General features: G+C 41.2%; 1 protein-coding gene across 13 annotated transcripts in view; it reads right to left on the reverse strand.

Moving 5' to 3' along the window:
- Positions 1-27,605, reverse strand: part of phf14 (PHD finger protein 14) — a 303,155-nt gene that overhangs the window by 227,490 nt on the left and 48,060 nt on the right. For all 13 annotated transcript variants that reach the window (XR_006311668.2, XR_015757178.1, XR_015757177.1 and 10 more), the window contains exons 5-7: positions 11,530-11,689; positions 7,176-7,287; positions 3,389-3,526 (exon numbers count right to left, since the gene is read on the reverse strand). Coding sequence is in view for 8 of the 13 variants with exons in the window: in XM_043689855.2 (XP_043545790.2) it covers positions 3,389-3,526; positions 7,176-7,287; positions 11,530-11,689 (410 nt within the window). In the remaining 5 variants the exon portion in view is untranslated. The remainder of the gene's footprint in view (positions 1-3,388; positions 3,527-7,175; positions 7,288-11,529; positions 11,690-27,605) is intronic.

Genomic DNA, 27,605 nt, shown 5'->3' on the forward strand with positions numbered 1-27,605 from the left:
CAATACAAGACTGGGCATCCATGAGATACTGTGGACCATCAATAGCAGCAAAATCATTCTCCAACACAATCTTCAACCTCAAGGCCCAGCAAATCTCCCATTACCATCAAGCCAGGAGATCAACAGTGGTTCAATAGAGAGTGCGGTAGGGCATGCCAGGAGCAACACCAAGCATCCCCTGAAAATGAGATGTTAACGTGGTGAAGCTACCAAACAGGATTATTTGCATACCAAATAGCAGAAGCACCACATAACAGTCAAAGATAAGTGATCCCACAATCATCAAATCAGATCTAAGCTCTGCAGTCTTGAAACATCCAGTCATGAATGGTGGTGGACAATCAAATAACTCATTGGACGAGGCAGCTCCACAAATACCCCTAGAAGAGTTCAGTCTATCAGTGCTAAAGATAAGGCTGGAGTATTTACAACAATCTTCAGCCAGAATTGCACAGTGGACGATGCAACTCAACCTCCTTCCGTGATCCCCGTTTTCAGCCAATTTGATTTACTCTACATGATGTCAAGAAACAATTGGAGGCACTGGTACTGTAAAGGCAACATCTAGAAACAGTACTGAAGACTTGTATTCTAGAACTTGCGACACCCTGGCTAAACTGTTCAGTACAGCTTACCACACTTGCATCTACCCAAAAATATGAAAAATTGCCCAGATACTTTCTGTAAACCAAAAGCAGGAAAAATCCGACCCAGCCAATTACTCTCTCAGCAATATACTTTTGATCATCAGTTAAAGTGATGGAAGGTGCCAACAAAAGTACTATCAAGCAGTACTTGCCTAGTAATAATTTTCTCACAGATGCTCTCTCATAGAGTGCAAATACCACTCAGCTCCTGACCTTATTAGGACTTTGATTCAAATATGGTCAATTGAGTTCAATTTCTAGAGATGAGGTGGGAAAGAGCCAGCCCTTCACCTCAAGGTCGCATTTGATTGAGGGTGGCATTCAGGAGCCCTAATAGGGGTATATTCTCCACTGGTTGGAATCATACTCCGTGGATCGGAAGATAGTTGTGGTTGTTGTAAGTCAGTCATCTCAACTACAAAACATTGTTGCAGGCGTTCCTCAGAGTAATGTCTCAAGCCCAAATATCTTCACCTGCTTCTCTCCATCAAAAGATCAGAAGTGAAGATGGTTGCGCATGATTGCATAATGTTCAGTATAATCCGTGACCCCTCAGATATTGAATTAGTCCGCCTTCAGATGCAACATAAAGTGGACAATATCCAGGCTTGGGCTGAAAAGTAGCAAGTAACATTTGCGCCACACAAAATTGCCAAGAAATGGCCATCTCCAACAAAAGACAAAGTAATCAATGTCCCTTGACTTTCAATGGCAGTAGCAGTACTGAATCCACCATTATCACATTCTCGAGTTCAGTATTGACCAGAAACTCAGTTGAACTCACCATAGTGGCTACATGAACAGGTAAGAGGCTAGGCAAACTGTAGCAAGAAACCCATCACTCCAAAAGCTTGTCTACCATCTGCAATGCACAAGTCATCAGTGAGATGGCATGTTCTGAATTTGCCTGGATAAATGCAGCTCCAATAACCCTCAAGCAGCTTGAGGCAATCCAGGACAAAGTAGCCTGCTTGATTGGCACCACATCCACAAACATCCATTGCCTCAAACACCAATGCTTAGTAGCAGCAGTGCATACTATCTACAAGATGCACTGCAGAAATTCACCAAAAATCATTCGACAGCACCCTCCAAAACCTCAACCACTTCCATCTAACAGATACATGGGAACATTACCACCTTACACTTTTCCCTTGAAGCCAGTCACCATCCTGACTTGACATATGGGTGTTCCTTCACTGTCGCTGGGTCAAAATCCAGGAATTTCGTCCCTTTCAGTTTTGTGGGTCTCCCTACAGCATATAGTCTGTAGCAGCTCAAGAATGCAGCTCACCATCACCTTCTCAAGCACAACTAGGGACAGATAATAAACAATGACCAACCATCAACTCCGACACTCTATGAGTGAATAAAATTTACACAAAATCAAAAGAGAAATTCTCCCACATACGGAGCATTTCCCCTACCTGGGAAGCTACCTCACATCTGAGGCTGACATCAATGTAGATTCCAATATGGCATCCAGTCTAGTAGTGTCACCTTCGGACACCTAACTACGAGAGTCACCAATGACCATAACAACTGTACTGAAACCAAGAGCCATGTATTTAAGGCAGCTATTCTTTCAATTCTTCTTCATAATTCTGAAAGACCCTGAATAAATACTATCAATGCTGTTTGAGATGGGTTCTCTGCATCGGCTGAAAGGACTGACGTTCTAACACCCGGGTTATTTTGCGAGGCACTAACTAGAACATTGAAGTCAATAACCATCCAAAGTCAACTCCACTGGCCCACCCATGTGAGGGAAGGACCAAGAAAGTACTTCAAAGGCTCCCTGAAGACCTAAGTCAAGGAATGCAATGCTGATATCAATGCCTGGTAGGCATTCATTTAGAAGAAATTGACTTGGAGGAACCTCCTCTATGAAAGGGCACAATTCATCGAGAACACACATTGGCAAGAGGAAATATGGAAAGAGCCACCTGAGAAATACCATTAATTGAGGGCAAGGACCAATTCCACTTCCCAGAAATACCAGCCAAATGCATAGTTGCTGATATAGCTATAGGATCAAGCTCATCAACAACGCAGAGACCCATAGAAGTCATGGCCAGTGACTTGGAATTTTCTAGATAAACAATCATAGTCATGTGACTGCCAACAAATGAACATCATACAAATTGCCATCAAAATAAGCTCTTAAATGCTTATAGATATGTTGTTTCATATTCTGAAATGTTAATGATTATTCAGTAGAATGAAAAATGGGGTTTTGAGAGTATTCAAGTTAAATTGCAAACCGTACATCAAAGAGCAACTAATAAAATAGAAGTCCTAAAACTGCTCAATGTATAACGATCTTGGATTTGAATTTATGTTTCGACAAAAATTGTTCCTAAACGTGCATATATCTGGTCTAATATTGAAATACCTTTCGACAACCAACAAATGATAAACTATTGAACAAGAACACTGGTCAATAATTCTAATGTTTTAGTGTCAAAAATTAAAGTTAAAACAGTAATGCTTTCTCATGTTAATTACGTGTAGTCATTGCTTCCTCATCATTTATTTCTTTATTCAGACTTTAATAAGCCATTTTGTGTAGCAATATGAAGGTCAATGATATACATAGCAGCTCTTTAAAATGACATTTAAATGTAGCTAATAAACAAAAAACATTATTTGGAAGGCACGTTATGACAGACATTTATTCTCAGCTATTCGAAGGAGAAGAGGGAAAGTGGGAAACAGGACAACTGTAAATGTGGGTTCACCTCTTCAGCAGCTGCTTCGGAAAGTAGCCCTTCTCTTTGAGCACAAGTGACATGGAAATACGCTCTGCACATACCAGCATCACAGCTTACGCACACTCCAGTTCGAGCAAATCGCATGTCTTCACATAAACTACACTCCTGAACAAACAAAAGAAGAAAATCAGTCAGGAAGTCCTCTAAGCATTGTAGCTTAACCAAGCTTGAATGATTCAGCAGAAATTATGTAACAAGCATGCACATGAGAATACTGTCATGACTGGGTTGATGGAGAACACGCACTACATGCTTAGAATATTCTGAAATGGTACTGATTATTTAACACAATGAAAAATGAGTTTGAGAGAGCATTCAAGTTAAATTGTTTACTTCAAAGAATAGCCAATAAAGTAAAAAGCCTAAAACTACTCATTATAAAAGGATTTTTAATTTGTTTTTTTTCAAAACTTCTTCCGAAATGTACATATACCAACTGTAATATTGAAATACCTTTTGACAACTAGCAATGAGTGATAAACTAATGAAACAAAGATACTGGTCTAGAAATGTGCACCATTATAACCAATGCGAAGTAAAAATTAACTAATTACTTAACAAGAATCATGAAACCGATCACTCTCGCCCTGTAATTTATACAGAAACCGATGCACTAGATAGTACTGTATGAAGGCCACATGCCAATGTCACTGCACAAGTTAAGAAAAATGTCTTTATTCAAACATTATTCAAGTAAAAGAACAAGCTAAATAGTTAGAAAGGGCTGCAACCTTTACAATAGGAGCCAGAACACCAACTATCAGGACAAATTTGTTCTGCAATATTTCTGAATAAATGAGTGACAATTAGTCATTGTGACTGTCTTGCATATATAGCAAACTTTTTACTAATCAGCACCGATGAAACCAGGAGTTTGCTGGTCAATCAAATATTCCAGTTAATCAAGAGGTCCACATAATCAATGTAAAAATACATACTAAGTAATAGAAACATCATGCAGCAGGTTTACACATCACTGTTATACTTTCTTTAGAGTATAAATGATTTAAACAATAATGCAATTTTACCTTAAGTAAAATTTACCAGCAGACAGCTTTCTTATTCACACCCTCAACTGACTACTCAGACATCATGGAGATCACGGGGATAATACAGAAAACTTCAGGTATTTGAGGTATATAATTTTTGCTAGTTTAGAGAATTCCAGTTCATAAGGTGCCAGCTAAAACAATGTTTCCTGTATTATCATTTATAGTTTACTTAGGGAACAGCTAAGAACCAAGGAATAGCTAAGAAACTGGCTCATTAACCATAAAGTAATTCAGAATGCTTTATTAAAAATAGCAATATAGAACATAAAAACAGAAAATGCTGGAGAACCTTAGCAGGTCTGTAGCATCTGTGCAAGGAGAAACAGAATTGATGTTTGATTCTTCTTCAGAACACCAGTGCTCCAAGGAAGAGTCAAACTCCACCAGGAATGTTAACAATTAACTTCATTTCTTCTTGAAAACAGAAGTTTCTCAGATGCTGCCAGACCTGCAAAGTTTCTCCAGCATTTGGTTTTTATTTCAGATTTATTTAAGAATGTAATCTAGTTTAATTTTTTTGAGAAAGTCACTAACATGGCATGTAAGGAATTGTCTATGGACATTATTATGAACACATTTGTTAAGGACCCACACAAGAGACAGGTGACAATAAAACAAACTGCATTGCTCGGAAATTGGTTAAAGGGGTAAGAGAAACATAACACTGAGAATGTGCGTAATCCAACTGGATGGTTGCGGCTAAGCAGTGTCCACTCAGGATGTGCACTCTGGTCTCTGGTTTACAGTATGTACATGTCAATAAATGAGGAGGAGGAATAGGGAATGGCACATACAAAAGAAAGTGGCATTAAGTGAAAAGACTTGCACTTTTGCTGCATCACTCTGGGATATTAAAGTACATTACAGACAATGGCATGCTTTTACAATGTAGTCAGTGTTACGTTGCAACAAATCAGTAATCAATTAATCAATTTTTGGTGTTGGTTGAGATAAAATAGTCCATGACATCTGAGCAAACACCAGTGATCTTGTGAATTCTGTCAGAAGATGTTTCACACCAAGAGGACAGGCTGGACTTCAGTTCAATATCTCACCGAAAAAATACTAAGACGATGCATCATTCCCTCAGTGCTGCATTGGCAGCATCAGCCTGGATCACATGCACTTTTGAAGCCGTCCATCTTCAAGACTCAAGAACTGCCAAATGCAGTGGGTCGAACATTAATAACTAAGTTTGGTGTTGACGCCAAGATACTATCACGAAGTGGTTGGAAGCAGACAGTAGAAAAGGGAAATTATAGGTTAAGATAAAAGGTAAAAAATAGACCAGATGCAATTCAAATCTAGAGAAGTGTGTAGTTTTCCACCATATTTTGTTACAGTCGAGAAGAAATGGGATTATTTTCTAAATGTTGAGAAGTTAGAAAGTGTAAAGAAGCAAAGACTTTATGGTTCATATATAGAATTCATACAAAATAACCAATACTATATGGAAAATTTGCTTTCATCTCAATAGGTCTGGCAAATAAAAGCACAGAGTCTATGGACAGAATGCTGTATAAGGTGAAGGGGGCTTCAGCTGCCTACCTTTTGGGAAGGCCTACTGCATTTACAGATCTCAAGGTTTTGACGAGTCAGCTGCCAGTCTTCCACTGTGATCACAGGCATTTGGAAGGGCTGGTCAAGTGTTGGCCAGTCATTCAGAGGTCAGCAAATATACTAATCTGGGAAAGCAGTGTTTACTGACAGTACTAAATCACCTCTTGGCCCTTGAATCAAGAAGGAACCCATGCACAGTGAGTGATGGTGCAAGACAGGAGTCAGCAGATTTCCAAAGGCACGTAATTCCTGATGTTGGGTGTCTTGAGATGAAAGATCCTTGCCCAAAAAGCCTGTAAGCAAACCTACCAGAGTTGTACATTATGTTTCACACCTATCTCTCCACCCTTCAGGCACTCTGCCTGTATGCCTGATGAAGGGCTTTTGCCCGAAACGTCGATTTTACTGCTCCTCGGATGCTGCCTGAACTGCTGTGCTTTTCCAGCACCACTAATCTATTATGTTTCACACAAAGTTCTCAGTCATATTTTAAAGTATGTATACCCAAACTTAGTGTAAATCTCTGGTGATTGCTCCAAGATCTTTTTTCTACTCTGCTACCATACAGCAAGATGGCAGCAAAGTAGTATGCTCCTCCTGGAGCTCCTCTGCTCCACCTCTTCTTTCCCCTTTTCTTCCTCTCATTTTAGCAGTCCCAGAGCAAACGTGAGGGGAAAGCAGAGTCCCAGAGTAGCACAACATACGTTGGTGCAACTGAATGCTGGTGTGGAGCAGACTGGGGCCTAGCACAGGCGGTCAGACTATATGCTTGCTGAGCTGCTGCAATATACCATCTATTTGAAATTCTTTACCGGACTGTAATGTCAATCCTTTAGCTATGTTATAACTGTCTTATTTTTAACTTATTTTAGACACTGTAAATGGCTACTACTTTCCTTTCTTCCCCTCTTTTGTATCCAAGATTTGTACCTCGGTACTTGCACCTAAGATGGTGCCATTAGAGGCAGTCATTGTAAAACCTTTTCATTGTATTCCTGTACTTGAGTACACGTGACAATAAAGGATATTCTAGTCTATCTTTTAAATCAATTTATTGGCAATCGGTTTTAAAATAATCCTTGTATCAGATTTTTGAAAACAAACAAGAACATTTTTATTGTCGCAGAAATACATAGTCTTACCTTCGCACCATATTTTGAATAGTTCATTTCTGTAAGAGTAACAGGCCGAAGTTTGTCGATATCTCCAAATGCCACACCAGGGACGTAAAGGGCACAAACAACATGAACCCACCTATAGAGAAAATACACAGGAAGCCACTGAGAGCGCAAACAATCGCGGAAATCAACTTCACGGTTGGATCATCCTATCTGATTAGATTAGATTACATTACATTACATTACAGTATGGAAACAGGCCCTTCGGCCCAACAAGTCCACACCGACCCGCCGAAGCGCAACCCACCCATACCCCTACATTTACCCCTATATCTAACACTACGGGCAATTTAGCATGGCCAATTCACCTGACCTGCACATCTTTGGACTGTGGGAGGAAACCGGAGGAAACCGGAGCACCCGGAGGAAACCCACGCAGACACGGGGAGAACGTGCAAACTCCACACAGTCAGTCGCCTGAGGCGGGAATTGAACCCGGGTCTCTGGCGCTGTGAGGCAACAGTGCTAACCACTGTGCCACCGTGCCGCCCCCATCTATGCTGGTAATTTGAAGCAGCAGACATGTTCAGCCCCACATGCCTCCATTTTGCCTGGAACCTCAAGTTCCTCATTAACACTCTTGTTTAAGATTATCTATGGTATTAACTTCCACCTATCATTTACATAACATGTTATATCCTGACAACAGTAAAAACATTTTTTATATACCCTCTAGATCTTTACCCAATGACTTTAAATCTGTGTCTTCATGTCAGGGACCCTTCTACCCCTCCTATCATTTTGAATATTTTTGTTGGATCACTGCTTAACCTATTCCTATTGTTCCAAAGACAATAGTTCTGATTTTTCCAGCCTATTAATACCTGAAGACTTGCATCCATGGTAACACAGGAACAAGGACCTTAAGAGGAATATGAAAAACCTTCAAGCCTGCTCCAACGTTCAATAAGATGTGGCTGATCTGCTTGTGATCTCAGATCTATTTTCCTTTAGAAATACCATGTTCTATCCTCAACTCCCTCACATATCAAAAACACCAACCTAACTCAGCTTGGAATAACTTAAAAAGCCAGCTTCCACAACTTCTGAGGAAGAGAATTTCATATAATAAGAACTCACAAAAAAAATTCTCTCCTGTCTTAAAAGGGAGACCTTTTATTCTTAAATTACATCCTTTCATTTTAATCGCTTCTCCCCAAGATGAAACATCCTGCAGGTATCTATCCTATTCGGTCCCCTCAGGATCTTCCGCGCTTCAATACAAGCATCTCTCATACTTCTAAACTCCAATGGGCACTAGTTCTTTGTCCCACAAAATATGCCGAATTAACATTCTCTAAACTACTTCTAAAGCAACTACATTTTCTTTCAAATAACAGGAAAAAAACTGTACACAGTACTCCAGGTCTCACCACCATCCTGTAAAGTTGTAGTAAAACTTCCATACTTTTAGAATTTAGACCAATTGCAAAAAAAAACTTACTGTTTTTCCTTTGCTCTATATGCGTAGTAAGATTATGAGGTTCATATATCAATGTAAGAGAGGGTGGTGCTGGAACAGCACAGCAGCTCAGGCAGCATCCGAGGATCAGGAGAATCGACGTTTCGTGCATAAGCCCTTCATCAGGAGATTTCCTGCTGAAGGGTTTATGCACCGAAACGTTGAATCTACTGCTCCTCAGATGCTGCCTGACCTGGTGTGCTTTTCAAGCACCAGATCCTCGCGCTGATCTCCAAAATCTGCAGTCTTCACTTCCTGCTATACACAGCGTACCCAGATTTCTCTCAACCACGAAGTTCTACAATCTCACTATATTTAAACAGTACACTGTTTTTCTTGTCTTCTTGTTGAAATTACCCATATTACCTCCATTATACTCTATCTGCTAAATGTTTGACCACTCGTTCAACCTGTCGATATCACTGTGCAGACTCAATACTTCCTCTCGACAACTTACTTTCCAACCTATCTTGACATCATGGACTAGCTTAGCTACCATTTATTTGGACCCCCTCATCCAAATCATTTACATAGTACAAATAGCTACAGTCCCACTACTGGTGTCTGTTGCAGTGCAGTGGCTGCAGCCCACAAAAGACACACTTATCCCTACCTCTGCTTTCTATTAGCTAATCAACCATTTATCAGTACTAATATGTTACCCCCACACCATGTGATCTTGCGCAGCAAGCTTTGATGTGGCACCTTATCAAATGACTTTGGAAATCCAAGTATGCCACATTTACTGGTCCCCCTCTATCCCACCTGTGATTTTACTTTGTCTTATTAACATCCTGGTAAACCTTCTCTATATCACACTCCTTTCTAAAGCTTTGTTAACCTGTATAAAGTCACTAAAACAATATACAAGACAGCCAGTGTAATCAAGGGTGAACAGAAAATAAAGTATGTTTCACATATGCATCAACTCCTTCCAGAAATATAATAAACAATTTCAACTTGCAGAATGCAAGTGGTTCTACAACTGATTTCAATGCTTATGTTTAGACAAAGGAAAGCAAAATAGAGCAGCCTCTCATTCCTGATCAAGTGAGATGCATTTTTAGAAAACGGGCAAGGTTAGAATCTGATTTTGCATTATACTCCCTGAAACAAAGAGGTTTAGATGGCATGTGATTGTGTTCTCATGGCATGTGATTGTGAATATCTGCTCCATCCTGAAACAAAACCCTTTTCCCAGAGAGCAGATAGTGTGCAATGCCACAGCTGGTTCGGTCATTTGGGACTGGCTAGCTCAGTTGACTACATGTCTGGCATATAGCTCAAAACAGTGTCAATAGCACAAATTCAATTTCTATTTCTGCTAAGGTAGACATGGGATCTGTCTTCTCAGCTTACCCCTGAAGGGTGGAGGACAATGGCAACCTATCACGACAAACTGCAAAAAATTGATTAAGGATGAAACATCCAATGTCAATTAGCCAAGGGTGACATGTGAACAAAGCACACAACGTAACATATCTTCAGTGTTAGCATATGAGGAAAATCTTAGCTAGTACTTTAATGACAAACAATGAACAATCAACATCTTTGTTCAACAGCTAACCTAACAACCTTTTATGAACTAATTTAAGAGACTTTCATAATCTTTGAGACAGTGTATCTCAAAATTACAGATGTATCTCCTGACAAAGTTGTGAAAAAACTCATGGAGAAAGGAAGAAGAATTGACTGAGACTGAACCAATTAGAAATTGGCAAGTTTTGAAAAACACAGGATCAGGTCAGGCTTCCATTAAGAGACTCACTTATACTTATCCTCATCATCATCATCAGGCTGGCTGCAGTAGTAGCTATTTTCAATAAGTGCTTGTGATAACTCTTCAATTCTAGTAAGTTTCCTTTTCCATTTTCTACTTTGGTTTTACTGCAACTTTTTTTTTTACAAGTATGAAGCCTGCCCTTTTCAAACACAATTGTGAACGGGGACTGGGAATACACAATTGCAAAAAACTTGACTTTTTTAAAAAACCGCTTTACTTGTCCTTGTTACTTGACACTGCAGCATGAAATGGCATTTAAATTCCTGTTTTTTCTCCCAGCGCCCATTTGGGTTATGGGGCTGCAAAACTTTCCAGTATTTCAGGCAGTCTCTAGACATGGAGAATAGATCTTTCAGGCACTGCTGCCAGCAGTTTGGGAGAAAAATGCATGCCTTTGTGCCCGTGCTGTCTCTGCTTTTGGAAAGTTGTTTTATCTTGAGAGAGACTTTCTTTTACTTCCTCTATACAAGATATGGAGAAACAAATATTTAATGCAGATTTCATTTGCAATCCTAATAAAGCTCTCAAAATATCCCACAATATTGTAAAATAGCTATGTCCATTAAAGAGAAATTTCCAAAAATGTAACACTTAGAAAGATAAATTAACAGATTTTGAACTGAGGCTTGGTGGGGTGATGGCTCACAATGAGAATTATGCAGGAGGTTTTAGAGGACCCTGAACATATCAAATATTCTGAGTGAGTAAATTCGTTTGAGATTTCAAACAGCTTGGAGAAATTTGAGACATAAGTATACAGAAGTGCCCTCTTAGCTGGTGTCAGCAAGAGGAAACTGGCAGTTTATGATTTCCAATCTAAATTTAAAAGGCAAGTGCAATGACAGGTATATGAGATCAGATAGCTCACATTTAGATATCATGAAAACAGACTTCCAGCAATGTGGTCAGAATTGTCAATTATGATGGAGCTAGTGGAGTATATTGTTATTTTGGGAACTATGAACTACAATAATTTCTGAAGGGGACCTTCTACGAACCACATGCAGAAGCCTCTGAACGCGCTTATAATACTTAAACCAACATTATTATTCCTTTCTTGAAGTGAAACAAACCTTCCAGCATCAGTCTCTTTAAAAATTCCATCCACATTGGGACACAACTCACAACTGGGTGTAGCTCCACATTTGCATGCATCACAGAACCAGGGTTCTGTTGAGTTTTCAGAGGCAGAACTCATAATGGAATCACTTTCACCATCGACGCCATAGCATCCTGCCAGAAAAGAAAATACACTGATGAAATGTCTAGACTTCACTTCAAGAACTTATCCTGAGACGTAACCCCAAGTGAGGTGTGTGCAACTGACAGCATTCGCTTGGAGATTTACTTGAAATTACAAGTACAAACTTTACCCAAATATCTTCAAAAGACTCTAGCTATTACACTCTGAAACTGAAGTTCTCTCAGGAATAAAGGAAGTGCAAATTTTACAAGCATAAAATCCAAAACGTTGCACTTTAGGTGATGCAAAACCAACATTAGTAAAGATGACTTACTAATATATACAGTGCAAGACATCAAATAAAATAATCCTTTCCTAAATACGTAAAACAGTTCAACTTATCATAGAAGAGACCCCATACAAAACAGAATACAGAGGAACCTCGATTATCCAAATATCAATTATCCGAATATCCGATTATCCAAAGGAGGTCTCGAGGTCCTGATAGAAACATTATATCAAAGACGTGTTTCCAACACTTTTGTTTACATTGAATAAAAGTGAACTCCACTTCCTGAAATGCTGCCGTGAACAGTCCTGGACGTCAATGGGAGCCCAGACACTGTCTCCAAATGACTGACTGCCGGCCCTATCTCTCTCCCCACACTTTGCCTGGAGTTCTACACAGGCATGCACCCTAAACCCCCTTTCCCAGATAATCTCTCCAATATTGTACTGTACAGGGCAAAGGTGGAACCTGTCAAAAAGTTGCAGTAAAAAGTTGTGTGCGCGCGCGTGCACTATTTGGAGACTCACCCCCCAAAAGGCAGCAGCAGCAGTCTTGTTGTTGGTGTCCCGTCCATCTGCCCCAGAGAAGGGTTGGGGAGTGGGTGGGGGATGGGCAGTGTTGGACGGCGTTGGGGCGGGAGGGATGGTGTTGGACAGGGTTGGGGGGGGGGGCAGATGGGGGTAAGCGGTGTTGGACTGGTTTGGGGGAAGGCGGTGTTGGACAGGGGTGGGGGTTGGGGGTCGTGGCTGGATGGGTTTGGGGGAGGACAGGGCTCACACATGGTGTGCTGCTGCTTTGTCATCTGAACAGGGAGCAGACTTAACAGAAAACTCCAAGCCCCAGGGGAAAGGCATTTATACAGTTATAATCAATTTGCAATATAGATTGCCCACAACAAATATTTTGTCAATCATGTTTGCTAATTACTATAAAATCTAAAAAACGTGAAATTTTATTGCAATTCTTTCAGCTATCAACTGGAAGTGCTAATTTATTTCTAAAAATTAGCAATTAAAGCTATGTAAATTGTAACAATGCCCATCTACTTTAGGAAAAATCAAGACATTTAATATGTATATGAGTGGAACTCATATACAAATGTTGTGGTTCTGTTCGCCGAGCTGGAAGTTTTTGTTGCAAACGTTTCGTCCCCTGGCTAGGCGACATCATCAGTGCTTGGGAGCCTCCTGCGAAGCGCTTCTTTGATGTTTCCTCCGGTGTTTATAGTGGTCTGTCCCTGCCGCTTCAGGTTGTCAGTTTCAGCTGTCCGCTGTAGTGGTTGGTATACTGGGTCCAGGTCAATGTGTTTGTTGATGGAGTTTGTGGATGAATGCCATGCCTCTAGGAATTCCCTGGCTGTTCTCTGTCTGGCTTGCCCTATGATAGTAGTGTTGTCCCAGTCTAATTCATGTTGCTTGTTGTCTGCGTGTGTGGCTACTAAGGATAGCTGGTCGTGTCGTTTCGTGGCTAGTTGATGTTCATGTATGCGGATTGTTAGCTGTCTTCCTTGCGCGGGTATCCGTTTTTGGCGAATACCTTGTATAGGTGTTCCTCTCCTTTTTGCAGTTCTGGTGTACTGCAGTGTGTTGTGGCCCTTTTGAATAGTGTCCTGATGCAGCTTCGTTTGTGTGTGTTGGGGTGGTTACTTTCATAGTTCAGGACTTGGTCTGTGTGTGTGGCTTTCCTGTATACCCTTGTAGTGAATTCTCCGTTCGGTGTTCTCTGTACCATCACATCTAGGAATGGGAGTTGGCTATCCTTTTCTTCTTCTTCAGGACACTATTCAAAAGGGCCACAACACACTGCAGTACACCAGAACTGCAAAAAGAAGGAGAATACAAGGTATTCGCCAAAAATGGATACCCGCGCAACTTCATCAACAGATGCCTAAGAGAAAAACCACGAAACGAGGACATACCACAACCAAAAGGACTAGCCACACTACCATACATCAGGAGCATCTCGGAACTGACAGCCAGACTACTGCGACCCCTAGGACTCATAACGGCACACAAACCAACAGCCACGCTCAGACAACAACTCACCAGAACGAAGGACCCGATACCCAACATGAGCAAAACTAATGTAGTGTACAAAATACCATGCAAGGACTGCACAAAACACTATATAGGACAAACAGGAAGACAGCTAACAATCCGCATACATGAACATCAACTAGCCACGAAACGACACGACCAGCTATCCTTAGTAGCCACACAAGCAGACAACAAGCAACATGAATTCGACTGGGACAACACTACTATCATAGGGCAAGCCAGACAGAGAACAGCCAGGGAATTCCTAGAGGCATGGCATTCATCCACAAACTCCATCACTGACTCACTCCATCCACAAACACTCACTGATTCCAGTTGTTATTTGAACATGATTCCACAGTTTTAAGAATCGTGCATGCAAATCCTGTGAAGGAATTCACAGATGCAACAAAAATACTTGTGTCACAAACGTATGACTATATAAATTTAATAAATTTATTAAACAAGCATGCACCAAACTGATGCAAAGTGACATGGTCTTTGAAATACAGGGTGGATGCATGACATTGTCATCAGTGCAAGCTGCACCTAAATTCTGCAACATGATGTACTGCTGGAGTAGAACCAAATTTTAGTAAAACTTAGCCCTGGCCCAAAAATTCAAGAGGGGAAAAAAGGTCTTTAAACATATTAATAAACATGCAAGGAGATCCCATTAGATTTGTCCTCAAATCTGCCATTTGCCAACAATCTAGCTCAATTATTAGAAGTCAATCACAAAATGATTGTACTAATAATACCAATCAGTATTTACTGCCATTTTTAGTTGCCTTGAGTGGCCACTAATACAATTAAATAGCTTGTCTGATAATCTCAGGATAATCTCAAGTTAACTACAGAGACAGGAAGCACATACAGGCCAGATTGGGTAAAGACATTTCCCTAAAGAATAATGGATGTGTTTTTAATGACAAATGAACTGCTTCATGATCATCTTTCATTTATAACAGCACGAATTCCCAGATTGGCAATGTAGGATTTGAATGCAGAGTCTCTGAATTATTAAATCAGTGTCATAAGCACTCTGTTGTTACCTAACAGCACTTGTCAAGCAGTGTATGGAAAGGGGTGGGGGAAAGGGGTGAGAGATTGAAAGAAAGTGAGGTTTTGCTCAACAGTTTAAAACACATTAACAGGATCAATGCACATATATTCATTATGTATTACAAATGGTAATATGAGCATTTAGCAGAGCAGTTCCAGCCTTCCCAGATTATATCAGGTAAAAGCAGAAACCCTCACACATAGATTAAGAATGGAAATTATTGTTATGAAAACTGATGTATGAACACAATTGTCACTGCTGAAAACCTTCCTAAAACTGTCCTAGAAATAGCCTGTGAACAAGAGATCCAAAGCAGAAAATTGTTTCTCCACAGTATCAGAACATTCCCACTTCAGGCACCTCTTAAAGGGGATAGGGTGCCAGAAACTATCTGGGATGCATTCCACACTCTACTCATGAGGTCGCTGCAGTTTAAAAAAAAAAGTCTTAGAGATGCTGTTCCCAGATTGTGCCTGACCAGCAGAGCATGGGAACAAGAACATGTACTGAAAAATGTGTTGTTGGAAAAGCACAGCAGGTCAGGCAGCATCCAAGGAGCAGGAGAATCGATGTTTCGGGCATAAGCCCTTCTTCAGGAAACAATTTTCTGCTTCGGATCTCTTGTTCACAGGCTATTTCTAGGACAGTTTTAGGATATTAAACTTAGGAAGGTTTTCAGCAGTGACAATTGTGTTCACACATCAGTTTTCATAACACTTACGTTATATGGCAATTCAAATCAATAATTTCCTGAAGAAGGGCTTATGCCCGAAATGTCGATTCTCCTGCTCCTTGGATGCTGCCTGACCTGCTCCGCTTTTCCAGCAACACATTTTTCAGCTCTGATCTCCAGCATCTGCAGTCCTCACTTTCTCCAACAAGAACATGTACACAACTAGTGATCTGCATCATTCTCCAGACATTTAGGATCATGCAACATCCAGTCCTCACCAAGGGCTAGAATTCACTCATAACTCAACCAAGAGATTTATTTAGAAAATGCTTTGAATTAATTTGCTATCACCTATCTAAAGCAACATAGGACTTTGAAAAAATAGCTTGTTTTGAACAAAGAATATTCAGTATATGAGCATTAAACATCATTATCCTACGGTCACTTTCCCTCTTAATTCTCTCCAGTCTTTGCTGATTCCTTGTCAACAAAAGTTTCACAGGCTAAGATTTGAAGCAATGCAGTCAAAATTAATCCTGTTCTCACCTAGTTTCACACACATACATCCAATAGGGCCTGCTGCTCAAAACCAAAAGAGATATCGCAATTCATTTCAAGCAAAGAAAGGACATTTGATACTACAATTATAGTAAAAGCTGGGTAAATAATTCAAAATGCATGTTGAAATACCAATGTCGAAACCTTACATACACCAATTACAAAGCTAAAAGTTCCAGAGAATCCAATAACTTGTTTTGAGATTTTATTCATAGAAACAGCAATCAAACATCAATCTCAGGAGCAGATCTGAAAACGAACTAAACAAGATGACTGAATCAAGTCCAATTAACCCTTGCCAGGACAAGACCTTGCTGAGACCACATCTGGAGTATTATGTCCAGTTCTTGCCTACTTATCAGACGAATGTTCTGGAAACGCGGGGGTGCAACAAAGGCTTATTGGACTGAACCTTGGAATAGCAGGATTGACATGTGAGGGGAGATTCTGGATCAGTTGGGAGAGTATTGTGAGAGGCACGGTGGTTACACTGCTGCCTCACAGCGCCTGAGACATGGGTTCAATTCCCGCCTCAGGCGACTGACTGTATGGAGTTTGCACGTTCTCCCTGTGTCGGTGTGGACTTGTTGGTCCGAAGGGCCTGTTTCCACGCTGTAATGTAATCTAATCTAATCTAAAAAAAGTATTCACTGGAGGAGCGGTAGTGGTGGCATGTGCATGTGCATGCACAGGCGTAAGCAGAGAATTGAGTGCAAGTCTCAAATTCTAACAGGACCAGACATGGGAAATGCAGGAAAGATATTCCCGATGACCTGGGAGTCCAGTACAGAGGTCACAGCCCAACAATATGGGACCAAGCTTCTAGGAATTCTCATGTATGTCTGTTTGGCTTGTCCCAGAATGGATGTGCTATCCCAGTCAAAATGGTGCCTTCCTTGTCTGTATGTAAGGATACTAGAGGTACTATGAAGGGCAGAAGAAAATCACCTATACAGCATATTCAAGAAGAATGGGTACCCAATAAACACAATCGCCAATTTCTCAGCAACAAACCCAAATAAGCAGACAAAATGTGCCCAAAAACCCTAGCTACTTTACCCCACAACAAAGACATCTCTGAAATGACTGCCAGACTACTCAGACCTCTTAGCATCATGGTAGCCCACAGACCAACCAACACACTAAAACAACTAATGAACTTAAAAGACCCTATACAGATAACAAGAAAAATGAACATCGTTCACAAATACCTTGCAAGGACTGTAATAAACACTATATTGAATAAACAGGCAGAAATCTAGCCACCAGGATTCATGAATGTCATATAGCCACAAAAAGACATGACCCACTATCATCCCTACATACAGCTGAATGGGACAACACATCCATTCTAGGACAAGCCAAACAGAGACACACACGAGAATTCCTAGAAGTATGGCATTCCAACTAGAACTCTATTAAGAAACTCATCAATTCGGACCTCATCTACCATCCTCTGAGAAAAAGAACCAGATGTGACATCACCAACCCAAAGAAACCCAAACACATAAATAGATAGCAGGTCGTAACACCAACGCTTCACCGGAGGCTCACTGATGATACCACCTAGCTTAGGGACGAAATGTCTGAAATTGAATCTTCCAGCTCAGTGAGCAAACTTACATCCAGAACTGTTGAGTTTAATCTTCATATGCAAGAATTTCATCATTGTTTAATTTAAACCTTTATATCGTTATTTTAGCTATATTTATCACTTTTCACTAAAGGATTTTTATAAATACAGGGAAACCTCGATTAACCGAATACCAATTATCCGAAAATAGGATTATCCAAACAAGATCTCAAGGTCCCAATAGAGACATTACATCAAAGACGTGTTTCCAGAAGTGATCAAGTCTTTTGTTTACAGTGATTAAATCGGCACCATCTTCAAATGACTGACCTCCCGTCCTCTCTCTCTCTCTCCCCACACTTTCCCTGGAGCTCTACAGAGGGGCGTACCCCAACCCACCCTCCCCCGACCCCGGCTTCCCAGGAATAATCTCTCCACCATTGTCCTGTACAGGGCAAACATGGAACCTGTCAAAAGGTTGCAGTATAAAGTCGTTTGTATGTGTGCGTGTGTGCGCACGCTATTTGGAGACTTACCTCACAAAGACAGCAGCAGCAGCAGTCTTGTTGTTGGTGTACAGTCCGGCTTCCCCGGACAGGGGGCAAGGCTGTGTTGGAGGCGGGGGGAGGGGGGCAGGGCTGGACCGGGTTGGGGAGGGTGCGGTGCATCGCACAATGTGTGCTGCTAGTCTCCTGAATGGGGAGTAGATTTTAAAACTCCAAGCCCCAGAGGAAAGGCATTTCATCGATTTTCCGAATAAACAATTCTCCGAACAAAATAGTGCCCGCCCATCTCATTTGGATAATCAAGTTTCTACTGTAGTTGTGCAATAAACCAATATTGTACTATCTTGCTGAAAGCATTAATCCAAGATGGGTGGGCGAGTCCAGAACTAGATGGTATAGGTTTAGGGAGAGAGGAGAAAGATTTAAAAGGGACCGGAGGGGCAACTTTTTCATCTGGAGGGTGGTGCATATATGGAATGAGCTGCCAGAGGAAGTGGTGGAGGCTGGTACATTTAAAAGGCATCTCAATGGGTATATGAATATGAAAGGTTGAGAGGGATATGGGTCAAGTACTGCCAAATTGAACTAGATTAATTTAGGATATCTGGTTGGCATGGACAAGTTGGACCAAAAGGTCCATTTCCGTGTTGTACATCGCTAGGACAATAACTCTACATTAATTATTTTTAAATAGAAACACTCAAAAAAAAAGGGATGCTACATAGGAGTTGAGACAAATTCTTAGTTCATGAACCACTATGAGAACTGGTATTGTGTGGCTGTGACAAGGACTTGTAACTGATCAGCTCTGGACCATGGAGGAGCCATAATATAGCACAAGATGATTTTTTTTAAATTTGTGTCCTATCTTTGTTTTATGACAGACTACTCGCGATATTGAGAGTGAATTCATTTGTTGTTCCTATGGATTATGAATTCTTATAATGATTTTAGAAGCAATAGACAGAGGTGATGGTGGTTTCTGAGGGTCAGCACACATCAAGCAAGCGGAAAGGTTGAGAAGCAAATTCCTTCATGGTAACCTCAACCACTGAGGGAATTAAAGCCACACTGTTGACACCACTGCGTAGCAAACCAACTGTCCAGCCGAGCTACCTGTTAAGAGTAAGGAATTTTCTTTGGTTTTCTCATATGGAGTGTGCAAATTCACAGGAATTAGTGAGAAGAGGCAAGTTATTATAATAATGAAACAAACTAGACTCTCACTTAGAGGTATTGGTTCTAGGTTTGGGGGTGGCTCCATGGAACTGTGCGTCCCAGAATATCTCACCTCAGTGGCAATCCTTCACAGCACGTGCAGAAATCACAAGTCAGCAATGACTTTGCCCAATGGTGGAAAACGTGCACCAATATCTAAAGATGCAAGTTGAAAATAAGGTAGTGTTTCTGGATATTTTTCCACTTATTAATTCAAAGTCATGAAAGCAACCGTACTGCATCAAACTATTTTGCGTTAGCCTTTTGATTCCGCTTTACATAGAACATTACAGCGCAGTACAGGCCCTTCGGCCCTCGATGTTGTGCCGACCTGTCATATCAGTCTGAAGCCCATCTAACCTACATTATTCCACGTACATCCATTTGCTTGTCCAATGACGACTTAAATGTACTTAAAGTTGGCGAATCTACTATATCTGGGTGGCTGCTTTGTGCTGCATTTTGAGAAGAATGCAGGATGCCAGAGATAATGTCAGAGCTGAAAGTCAGAGAAAAGATTATGATTTAGCTGATGTCTTTTTGATAGCATTTTAAATGTACTTCTGGGAGGTCTGTTGTACTACAGCAGAACAAAGACTACTAAAGTCATTGATAAATTTGTTCTTACCTCTTTGATTATTAGATACCAGCCACTAGAATGCTAAAGACAATGATAATAAAGAAAGTCTAATGATATGAAATGGGAGAGATATTACAGATCAATCCGATAGCAAATCTCAAAGATGAAAACTGAAACCACATTCCAAATTAGGATTCTTCTGAGAAGAACAGTAAACCTAAGTAATTCAAAAACAAAGGCTAATCAATTTTCCTAAAATTCAGTTTGCTCAGTCTTGCCTGTCTTGCAATTGTAATTTCATCAAGTTTCTCTCTCTCCCAACTCCTGATTTACAGTCATTGCTACAATGTATTTTGAATACTATCTAGAAAAGCAGAAGCAAAATACTTACTCGTTTATCCACCATTTTTATCATCCGTTGAAAGATCACCGTTCTCCATCCTCTAAAGACATTTGTCTTATTTCATGGTTAGGATGCATATAGTACAATTACTGATATCAATCTCCCCGCCCTGTACTATTCCTCAGTATCCTTCTAAAGCTAGGCAAACCAGAAACACAAATATTATAGGAGTTACGGGAAACAAAAGTCAGAAAAAACAGTTCAGATGGAGGGTCACGGGACTCAAAACACAGCCTGTTTTCTCTCCACTGATGCTGCAAGACAGAGTTTCTCCAACAATTTCTGTTAGTGCATGTGTCAGAAAAACATAGTTCTGTATCAACAGTCTAAAACCACAAAGCCTCAATTCTTTGATGCTATCTGCATAGCAATGATCAGTCTGTAGTTTACTCATTGCTTGGTTGGACTCAGGGTTTTTCTTGCTCATGTTGGTTTTCTAATTTTTCTTTCAGAATCTTCAAATGTACAGTTTTCTGCTCTTGCAACAGAAAACTGATGATAATTTTACAGAAAGGGGAAGAGAGAAAATTCTGGCATTGCTAACTTCAGGAGGTTTTCTTGCTTCAGTTTCTGATTCACTCTCTTCACAGAATCTGTGTTAAACTACAACTTGGCCAATCAGAGGCTGCTGCAATGCAACGTTGTCCTGAACCTAAAATAGTGGACTACAGAGTTTGTGAGAAGATAGTGGACTACAGACTGTGATTGAAAAAAATTCTGCTGTTGAAGTTCTGTAGTGCATTGTAGATACCCAGCAACAAGTTCTGCGGTTTTTTTTTAGATTACATTACAGTATGGAAACAGGCCCTTCGGCCCAACAAGTCCACACCGACCCGCCGAAGCGCAACCCACCCATACCCCTACATTTACCCCTTACCTAAGATTACGGGCAATTTACCATGGCCAATTCACCTGACCTGCACATCTTTGGACTGTGGGAGGAAACCGGAGCACCCGGAGGAAACCCACACAGACACGGGGAGAACGTGCAAACTCCACACAGACAGTCGCCTGAGGCGGGAATTGAACCCGAGTCTCTGGCGCTGTGAGGCAGCAGTGCTAACCACTGTGCCACCGTGTCGCCCTATACCATTTAATTCAGCGGTAGTGCCCGAGTTCAATGTGAAGACAGGATTTCATCTTCACAAGGACTCTGATGGTCATTCTTACTGATGATATCATGGACAGATGCATCTGTGACAGGTAGAATGGGGACTCTCATGTAGGCTGGCAATGTGGCAGGTTCTGAGGAAGCCTATGTCCAAGTGACTGAGGAGTCAGTGGGGTAGCACTTTAGGGCTAGCGACCATAATGTTATTAGTTTTAAAATAGTGATGGAAAAGGATAGACCGGACCTAAAAGTTCAAGTTCTAAATCGGAGGAAGGCCAATTTTGACAAGAATTAGGCAAGAACATTCAGAAGTTGACTAGGGTGGATGCTCGCAGGTAAAGGGATGGCTGAAAAATGGAAAGCCTTCAAAAATGAGGTAACAAGAGTCCAGAGACAGGATGTTCCGGTTAGGGTAAAAGGTAAGGCTTTTAGTTGTAGGGAGTGCTAAATGACTAGAGAAATTGAGGTTTTGGTCAATAATAAGATGGAAGCATATGTAAGGTATGGATAACAGAAGTTGAGTGAATCCTTAGAAGGACATAAAGGTGGCAGGTGTATACTTAAGAGGAATATCAGGAGGGCAAAAAGAGGACATGAGATAGCTTTGGCAAATAGGGTTAAGGAGAATCCAAAGGGTTTTTACAAATACATGAAGGACAAAAGGGTAGCTAGAGAGAGAATAGGGCCCCTCAAAGATCAGCAAGGCAGCCTATATTTGGAACCGTAAGAGATGGGGGTAGACACTAATGAGTATTTTGCATCAGTGTTTATTGTGGAGAAGAACATGGTAGATGTAGAATGCGTAGAATGTCCATATTACAGAGATGGTGGTGCTAGACGTCTTAAGACGCAAAGTCAGATAAATCCCCAGGACCTGATCAGGTATACCCTAGAACTCTGTGGGAAGCTAAGGAAGTGATTGCTGGGCCACTTGCTGAGATTTGTATCATCGGTAGTCACAGGTGAGGTGTCGGAAGACTAGAGGTCGACTAATGTGGTGCCACTAATTAAGAAAGGTGGAAAGGAAAAGTCAAAGACCGGTGAGTCTGATGGTGGGCAAGTTGTTGGAGGGAATCCTGAGGAGCAGGATTTACATATGTTTGGAATAGCAAGGACTGATTAGGGATAGTCAACATGGCTTTATGCCTGGAAAATCATGCCTCACTAACTTGATTGAGGTTTTTGAAGTAGTAACAAAGAGGATTAATGAGGGCAGAGCAGTGGATGTGATCTATATGGACTTCAGTAAGGCGTTCAACAAGGTTTCCCATGGGAGACTTGGTAGCAAGGGTAGATCACATGGAAAACAAGGAGAACTAGCCATTTGGATACAGAATTGGCTCAAAGGTAGAAGACAAAGGGTGTTGGTCGAACGGTGCCTTTCGGACCAGAGGCCTGTGACCAGTGGTGAGCCACAAGGACCAGTTAATGTCTACTGCTTTTAGTCATTTATATAAATGACTTGGATGTAAACATTGGAGGTATAGCTATTAAGTTGCAAATGTCACCAAAATTAGAGCTGTAATGGACAGCAAAGAAGATTACCTCAATATAAAATGGGATCTTGATCATATGGGCCAATGGGCTGAGGTGTGGCAGATGGAGTTTAATATAGTTAAACATGAGGTGCTTCCCTTTGTAAAGGCAAATTAAGGCAGGACTTATATACTGAATGGAAAGGTCCTGGGGCGTGTTGCTGCACAGAGACCTTGGAGTGCAGGTTCACTGTTCCTTGAAAGTGGAGTCGCGGATAGATAGGATAGTGAAGGTGGTGTTTGGTATGCTTTCCTTTATTGGTCACAGCATTGAGTATAGGAGTGGGAGGTCATATTGTGGCTGTACAGGACATTGGTTAGGCCACTTTTGGAATATTGTGTACAATTCTGGTCTCCTTCCTGTTGATGTTGAGAAACTTGAAGGTGTTCAGAGAAGATTTTCAAGGATATTACCAGGGTTGGTGGGATTGAGATATAGAGAGAGGCTGGATAAGCTAGGTTTGTTTTCCCTGTAGAGTCAGAGGCTGAGGGGTGACCTTATAGAGGTTTAGAAAATCATGAGGGGCATGGATAGGGTAAATAGACAAAGTCTTTTCCTGGGTACAGGAGTCCAGAACTAGAGAGCATAGGTTTGGGATGAGAGGGGAAAGATTTAAAAGAGGTCTAAGGAACCTTTTCACACAGACGATGGTGTGTATGTGGAATGAGCTGCCAGAGGGAGTGGAGGAGGCTGGTACAATTACAATATTTAAAAGGCATGTGGATGGGTATATGAATAGAAAGATTGTAAAGGGATATGGGCCAAGTGCTGCCAAATGGGACTGGATTAGTTTAGGATATTTAGTCAGCTGTTTCCGTGCTGTACATCTATGACTCAGTCAATCTGGTCAGTAGCATTAGCAAACTACGCTTCATGATGGACATTGAAGTCTCCACGCAGAGAATATTCTATGCCCTTGCCATCCTCAGTGTTTTTCCAACTGGACATGGAGAAGTACAGACTCATCAGGTGAGGACTGGATGGAAGTCAGTGGGTGGTAATCTGCAACAGGCAATTAGCAGAAGGTTTCCTTGTTACCTTTTGACTTGATGCAATGAGACTTCATGAGTTCTGGAAGCTAGGTTGAAGTCTTCCAGGCAAACTCCTAATTGTATACTATTGTGCTACATCTTCTGGTGGGTCTAACCTGCTGACGGATCAAGACATGTCCAAGGATAGTGATGGTGTCATCTGGGGTACTGTCTGCCAGGTATGCTTCAGTGAGTTATGTCAGGCTGTTGATTGATAGGTCTGTGGGCCAGGTCTCACAATTTTGGCACAAACACTAATATGTTGGCAAAGATGGCTTGGCAGGTCAACAGCACTGGGTTTGCCATTATCATTTTGCTACCTTGGTCAATAAAGAGTGTTTCATTTGGCTTCATTTATTTTCATTATTGTATCAAACTGCGACAGAGACTGAATGGCTTACTAGGCTATTTCAAAAGGGATTCATGAATGAACCACATTGCTGTGGGTCTGGAGCTGCATATAGAGAACTGGTAAGGGTAGCAAGTAATGGAGTTCCTTCCCTAGATGGGCTTTTACAATTGTAGTAGTTCCATTTAATTTATTAAATTGCATATTTTATTACTTGTATTTAAAATCCAAGTGCCTTGGTAAAATTTGAACCCCACAGCAGTAGTCTAAGCCTCTGAATGTCTAATCCAGTGACATTGCCACTATATCACTACCTCTTTACATTCTGTATGATGTTTCTTACCACATAGCTAAGAATATTGAACTGAGAAAGTTGCACCATATTTCCAAGATTTGCACCCCACAACTCCCAAATGTTCAATCTTTCCAGGAGGCAGCAATCTACCTGGCACAATCCAACAGGTGTTGACAATCTGCCATTGCTCACTTTATAAACCAAGAAGGGCCAAAAACACCACCTTACCTGTATATTGTGCCTTTAACAGAAGTGAACGCCTAAAGTCTTTGACAGGAATATTACAGAACAAAATTGTGACAGCATAACACAATGTAACATTAGGTCAGACTGAGAAAGTGTGTCAGGTACAAGCAGGCAGGGAAAGAGTTAAGTTTTGAGTTTTGTGAAACAAGAGATTCCGCTGAGCATGACTCAGATCAGATAAGAACTTACAATTAACAATGGGGTGCTGGAGACAAGGGTAATGGGTTAACAAGGTTGAAAAGCATTCATTATGCAGAGTCATTTAACAAGATGAGGGAGCATTCAGTTTGTAACGGCAGTTAACAAGGTGAAAAGTATTCATTATGTGAAGCCAATTAACAAGGTTAAGAACATTCATTGTGTAACAACAGATGGCTTAATCTTTACTACTTAGGCTTGCTGACTGTAATGGTCACCAAATCAATATGTATGTTGCCTTATCTAGATGCTCCTCCTTGTAAAATGACTCCATAATTCATTGATAAACTGCTGTTCTAGAGAAGACCGTGAACTCATGTCTCTGTGCACATGGGCAATCGTTCTCTCTCCCTCCAGGGCCCGGAATAAAGAAGGAGGTAAAACTACACTGTGTCTCCGAGCGTTTTGCTTCAACTGAAGTGGGAGCAGGATGACAATATTGACATAGTTGGCAGGTTCCAAACGAATAGTTACGATCGGACTGTGTCAGCGGCCGCCTGGAACATTGATGTCTCCAAACGGACGGGCCCACAAGGTAAGATTTTAAACCTTAGTCCCTCTCGATATTCCTGTGTGCTGGAGACAGTTCCCTTGCGCGGATCGCTCTCTATTCCAAGTATCCTCGAACAGTAATTAGAACATAGAAAAGTACAGCACAGAACAGGCCCTTCGGCCCACTATGTTGTGCCGAGGTTTAATCCTAATGTAAAATATAATAACTTAACCTATGTACTCCTTAGCTCACTGCTATCCATGTGCATGTCCAGCAGTCGCTTAAATGTCCTTAATGACTCTGCTTCCACCACCACCACTGGTAATGCATTTCATGCATTCACAACTCTCTGCGTAAAAAACCTACCTCAGGCGTCTCCTCTATACCTTTCTCCTAATATCTTAAAACTGATTCCTCGTACCAGTCATTCCTGCCTGAGGGAAAAGTATCTGGCTATTGACTCTATCTATTCCTCTCATTATCTTGGACACCTCGATCAGGTCTCCTCTCTTCCTCCTTCTCTCCAGACACAAAAGTCCAAGCTTATTCAACCTTTCTTCATAAGGCAAGCCCTCCAGTCCAGGCAGCATCCTGGTAAACCTTCTTTGCACCCTCTCCAAAGCCTCTGTATCTTTCCTATAGTGGGGCAACCAGAACTGGACACAATGTTACAAGTGTGGTCTCATCAGGGACTTGCAGAGCTGTGGCTCTTAAACTCTATCCCCCTGTTAATGAAAGTCAAAACACCATATGCTTTCTTAACAACCCTTTCCACTTGGGTGGTAACTTTGAGGGATCTATGTACTTGCACACCAAAATCCCTCTGTTTCTCCACACTGCCAAGAATCCTGTCTTTAATCCTCTATTCAGCATTTGAGTTCGACCTCCCAAAATGCATCACTTCGCATTTATCCAGGTTGAACTCCATTTGCCATTTCTCAGACCAGCTCTGCATCCTGTCTATGTCGTGCTGCAGCCTGCAATAGCCCTCGATACTATCAACGGCACCTCCAACTTTTGTGTCATCTGCAAATTTACTAACCCATCCCTCAACCTCCTCATCCAAGTCATTTATAAGAACTACAAAGAGCAAAGGCCTAAGAACAGAACCCTGTGAGACCCCAATCATCACTGACCTCCAGGCAGAATACCTTCCATCTACAACCACTCTCTACCTTCTGTCAGCCAGCCAATTCTGAATCCAGATAGCCAAATCTCCCTGTATCCCATACTTCCTGACTTTATGAATGAGCCTACCATGGGGAACCTTATCAAATGCCTTGCTGAAGTCCACATACAACACATCCACTACTCGACCTTCGTCGACCTTACTTGTTACCTCCACAAAGAACTCAATAAGGTTTGTGAGGCATGACCTGTCCCTCACAAAGCCATACTGACTGCCTTTAATCACCCTATGCTTTGCCAAAAAATCCTATCCCTCAGAAATCTTTCCAAAACTTTGCTGACCACAGACGTAAGACTGACTGGTCTGTAATTGCCAAGGATTTCCCTATTGAAAAGTATAACATTTGCCTCCTTCCAATCCTCCAGTATGACTCCCGTGGAGAGTGAGGAGGAAAAGATCTTCACCAGCGGCTTAGCAACCTCCTTTTTTGCTTCCCGGAGCAGACTAGGATAAATCTGGTCTGGCCCTGGGCACTTATCAATCTTAATGTTTTCCAAAATTTCTAGCACATCAACTTCATCAATCTTGATCTGGTCAAGCCTGTATCCCAGCTCCTCAAAGTTCTCATTCACAACAAGATCCTTTTCCTTAGTGAAAACGGAAGCAAAAAACTCAT

Source organism: Chiloscyllium plagiosum, unplaced genomic scaffold (genome assembly GCF_037043375.1).
Source record: "Chiloscyllium plagiosum isolate Xiang-an unplaced genomic scaffold, Cpla_swu_hap1 HiC_scaffold_5, whole genome shotgun sequence".
Lineage (NCBI taxonomy): Eukaryota > Metazoa > Chordata > Chondrichthyes > Orectolobiformes > Hemiscylliidae > Chiloscyllium > Chiloscyllium plagiosum.